General features: G+C 31.7%; 1 protein-coding gene across 1 annotated transcript; it reads right to left on the minus strand.

Moving 5' to 3' along the window:
* Positions 1-2,272: 2,272 nt before the first annotated feature.
* Positions 2,273-3,299, minus strand: LOC102596698 (uncharacterized). The gene is made up of 3 exons (XM_015314457.1): positions 2,994-3,299; positions 2,785-2,904; positions 2,273-2,697 (listed from the first exon to the last, which is right to left on the minus strand). The coding sequence occupies exons 1-3, from the start codon at positions 3,180-3,182 to the stop codon at positions 2,629-2,631; spliced, it is 378 nt and encodes a 125-aa protein (XP_015169943.1). The 5' UTR covers positions 3,183-3,299; the 3' UTR covers positions 2,273-2,628.
* Between the last annotated feature and the right edge of the window lie 337 nt (positions 3,300-3,636).

Genomic DNA, 3,636 nt, shown 5'->3' on the forward strand with positions numbered 1-3,636 from the left:
TGATTACAACTCTATTCTCATATGTATATTAAAAAAATGAAAAACAAATTATACAAAACTTTCAACATAATATAAAAAACTAATATTGTGGCTGGTTACAGCTAAATAATAATATTTTAAGATTAAATTGTGTATTCATTATATTAATTTAATATCCTCAAATAAATAAGTTAATGATTTAAATTATTGTTATTATAACATATTTCTAATTAGTACATAATACATCTTATTAAATATTTTTAATATAAGAACTTAATATATTTTACACTGTCTAGGCAACGCACGGATACGTATACTAATATAATATAATAATCGAAGTACAATCAATAATATAAAAATTGTAACTAAGTTAGCAGGTACTAAAAATTCTCAAAAAATCTGCACACAATAGCATATCCATAAAAAATGACTAAGTGGTGATTGGAATACAAGACATGAAAAATGCAAATTTGGTACTAATGATCCCGACATCTCAGTTGGTAAATGTGTATTAATGGGTATGTGGGAGGTGAAAGATAATGTAACTGAACATTACTACATACTCATTGTCCATTTAATTGAATAATAATAATGTTGTGATATTTTCTAATATTACCTTCAAATGATTAAAAACAATAATCTAAAAGACCATGAAAAAAAACGAAAAAAAAACCCACAAAATATAAGTTTCTAGCCTTTAGAGGCATGCCACATCAGTAAGTCTAACATTCTCCTTTATATATATACTAGGTAAAGTGCTCGTGCGAAAAATTTCTTTAATTAGCTTACTCATGATCATCGGGTAATATTCTTGTTTTTTAGGAGTACACTGATAAATCAAATAATATATTGTTCCTTTCCTTTCTCTCTAGTTATTTTTTCTACAGATGTTTAAACATTTTATTCATCATTTGTGACTTATTTCCTTTTATGCAAGGTCTATACATAATCTAAGTGTTATGCATCTTATTGCTTTTGTTGTTTCGTTGACAAAGTTAATTGAAATACAAACACATTTCTCCTTTAGTTTGACAAAAACTCAATAAATTGAATGAGATATTTTCGAATAGAGCAGGAAAATGGAAAGCCATGGGAGAAAGTCTTAATGATGCACCACCTCAATCCAGTGTTGAAATGCCAACTTCTGAGCTTCGACATCTTTGGACACACCTTTACCAACTTGAACAATACGAAATTATATTTGAAGTTTACTTTTCTATTTCTTCATAAACTGTCTGAAAGTTGTTATATTATGATTCAAAATAAATAAAGCTAATGGTAAAAAAACCACATGTGAATTAATGTTCCTTTTTCCTATCTAACTATTATCATTTATGTATTAGATCAACTCTAAGTTGTTGCCTTATCACTACTAAAAAAACTGTAAAAAGAGACTTAAAAAAGAGACCTCATGAGGTCTCTTTTCTGAAAAAAGAGACCTAAAAAGAGACCTCAACGGTAGGTCGCTATAATGTAGGTGACTTTTTTATAGAGACCTCATGAGGTTGCCAAACAGAGACCTCACGACGTCACCAATAAATTTTCCAATTTTTTTAAAAAAAGAGACCTCATTAGGTCGCAATTTCATAATTTACATTTGTTTTATTTTTAATAAAGGTGGCCTCATGAGGTCACTATTATATTATTTATTTTTATTTTATATTTAAAAAAAGAGACCTCACGAGGCCGCTTTATCTCATAGCCTAAAAAATGAAATTACCAAAAAGAGACCTCGTGAAGTCTCTTTACTGCATTTCTAAAAAATAAACTGCCGAAAAGAGACCTCACGAGGTCTCTCTACTGCATTTCTAAAAAATAAAATGCAGAAAAGAGACCTCATGAGATCTCTTTTATGAAATTTTTGGAAAATAAAATGCAAAGAAGAGACCTCATGAGGTCTCTTTTTCTAGAAAAAAACTGATAGCTTGTAACTGATTTTGCAGCTACTCATCACCTGTCATATTAATTCAATACCTTTCTAATTAGCTAAATCAAGCTCAAAGAGCTTCCAACAATCAACTAATACAACACATTTACTAAATATTCTCTTATCAACTCAATATGCAACTCACCTTCAACGTAATTCGAAATTGAACGAAAAATCATAAAATCCATAAGTTATATAATAGGATTTCAATGTTATCATGCATTCACAAAACAAATAAGTCCCATAAAAAAGTCATAAAGTAAAGAACTTAGATTATCTATTACAACTCTAAACTTCACTAATGCGGTAGTGTGTTTGCCACATGATCCTCATCTTCTTCATCACTACTAGACTCATCTGTCATAATTCTTTGTTGACCATACACTGGATATCGAGTAGGTTGAGACTGAGAGGGTCGAGGAGGGAAAGTGACGTCATTGGAACAAGGGGGAATCCCTCCTGAAGCAATTAATGCATCTAATTGAGCCTTAAGACCCTCATACTCTATGTCCCTGCGCCTTTCCCTAGCCCACGAGTCTTTGACTTGGCTAGATAGCTCAGCTATCTTTTGCTCCATAGCCAAATTTTTCTTCATCGATTCATCATCATAGGAACTACTTAGGCCTTCAAACTCAGAATGATATTCACGAAAGGTCTGTTGTGGCATGCCATAGGCATACCCATATCTACTCGGCCCACCAATCAAGTCTAGCCAAACTCTCTCAACCTGTTCTTGGGTAAGTGGCATACCTCGATTTCTTCTGGTTAAGTTTGTCGTAAATCCTCCAAAACTTGAAGATATCGATTCAAAATTGAATGGTATTATTATTAGAATATAAATTTAGAAAATAAGTAACTATTAGTTTAAAGAGGCTTACATAGGTCAATTCAGCTCGCGGCTCAACCCACACGTTTGGATCTTCGAGATTTTTCTTCTTTCTTATGTGTGTTGCCTTGAATGCCTCAGCCTGAGTTACCAATCTTCCTAGTTCCTTTTCCTACATATTGAACTAATTAAGTTATAATCAAGAGTAATTAAATATTAATACCTAAAATATATAAAAACTTACAGAAAAATGATACATACCAATTTCCTCCTCATACTTTCTTGACTTTGAGCCCCATTTGTGTGTAGAGAACCACCCTTAGTAGACGGTCTAGCCTTCTTACCGATCTCACTCATTTGCTTAAATCTTGGATCCTTTGCCCTTAACAATATCTTGTTTTTCATAATTAAAACATTGACATTTATTACAAGGACACTTAAGCACACCATTACGTTGAAAAAGTTCTAGTGTCTTTGCATACTCCACAAAACCAGTGACACCTTCTACAAATTCAGGTCTTAGCCCCATTCGACCAAAATTAGTCATATTATACATCCAACTACGATTCATCTACATAAAGATCACAAAAAATTGAATTTGTTAAATACTAAATTATGTAATAATTTACTGAAAATCAAATTGTAACAATCCTAGTAGGGACTGCTTAACGAGGCCTTGTGCAAATGAATAAATGTATCTTTGGTGACTACAAAAGCATACTTCTCTCAACAGTTTGTCCCAAATAATGTCCACTTCCCTAAATAAATCAAAATAGAATACATCATTAAAAAAATAGTAGTAAGGTGGCACTATTACAGAAGGGTCAAGGACCTTTCTGGGCACAATGATTTCTTAACTTTCCTCTCTTCATTACTGCACAATGGTTTATATCTATAGACTATA

This window comes from Solanum tuberosum, unplaced genomic scaffold (genome assembly GCF_000226075.1).
Source record: "Solanum tuberosum cultivar DM 1-3 516 R44 unplaced genomic scaffold, SolTub_3.0 scf00013, whole genome shotgun sequence".
Classification (NCBI taxonomy): domain Eukaryota; kingdom Viridiplantae; phylum Streptophyta; class Magnoliopsida; order Solanales; family Solanaceae; genus Solanum; species Solanum tuberosum.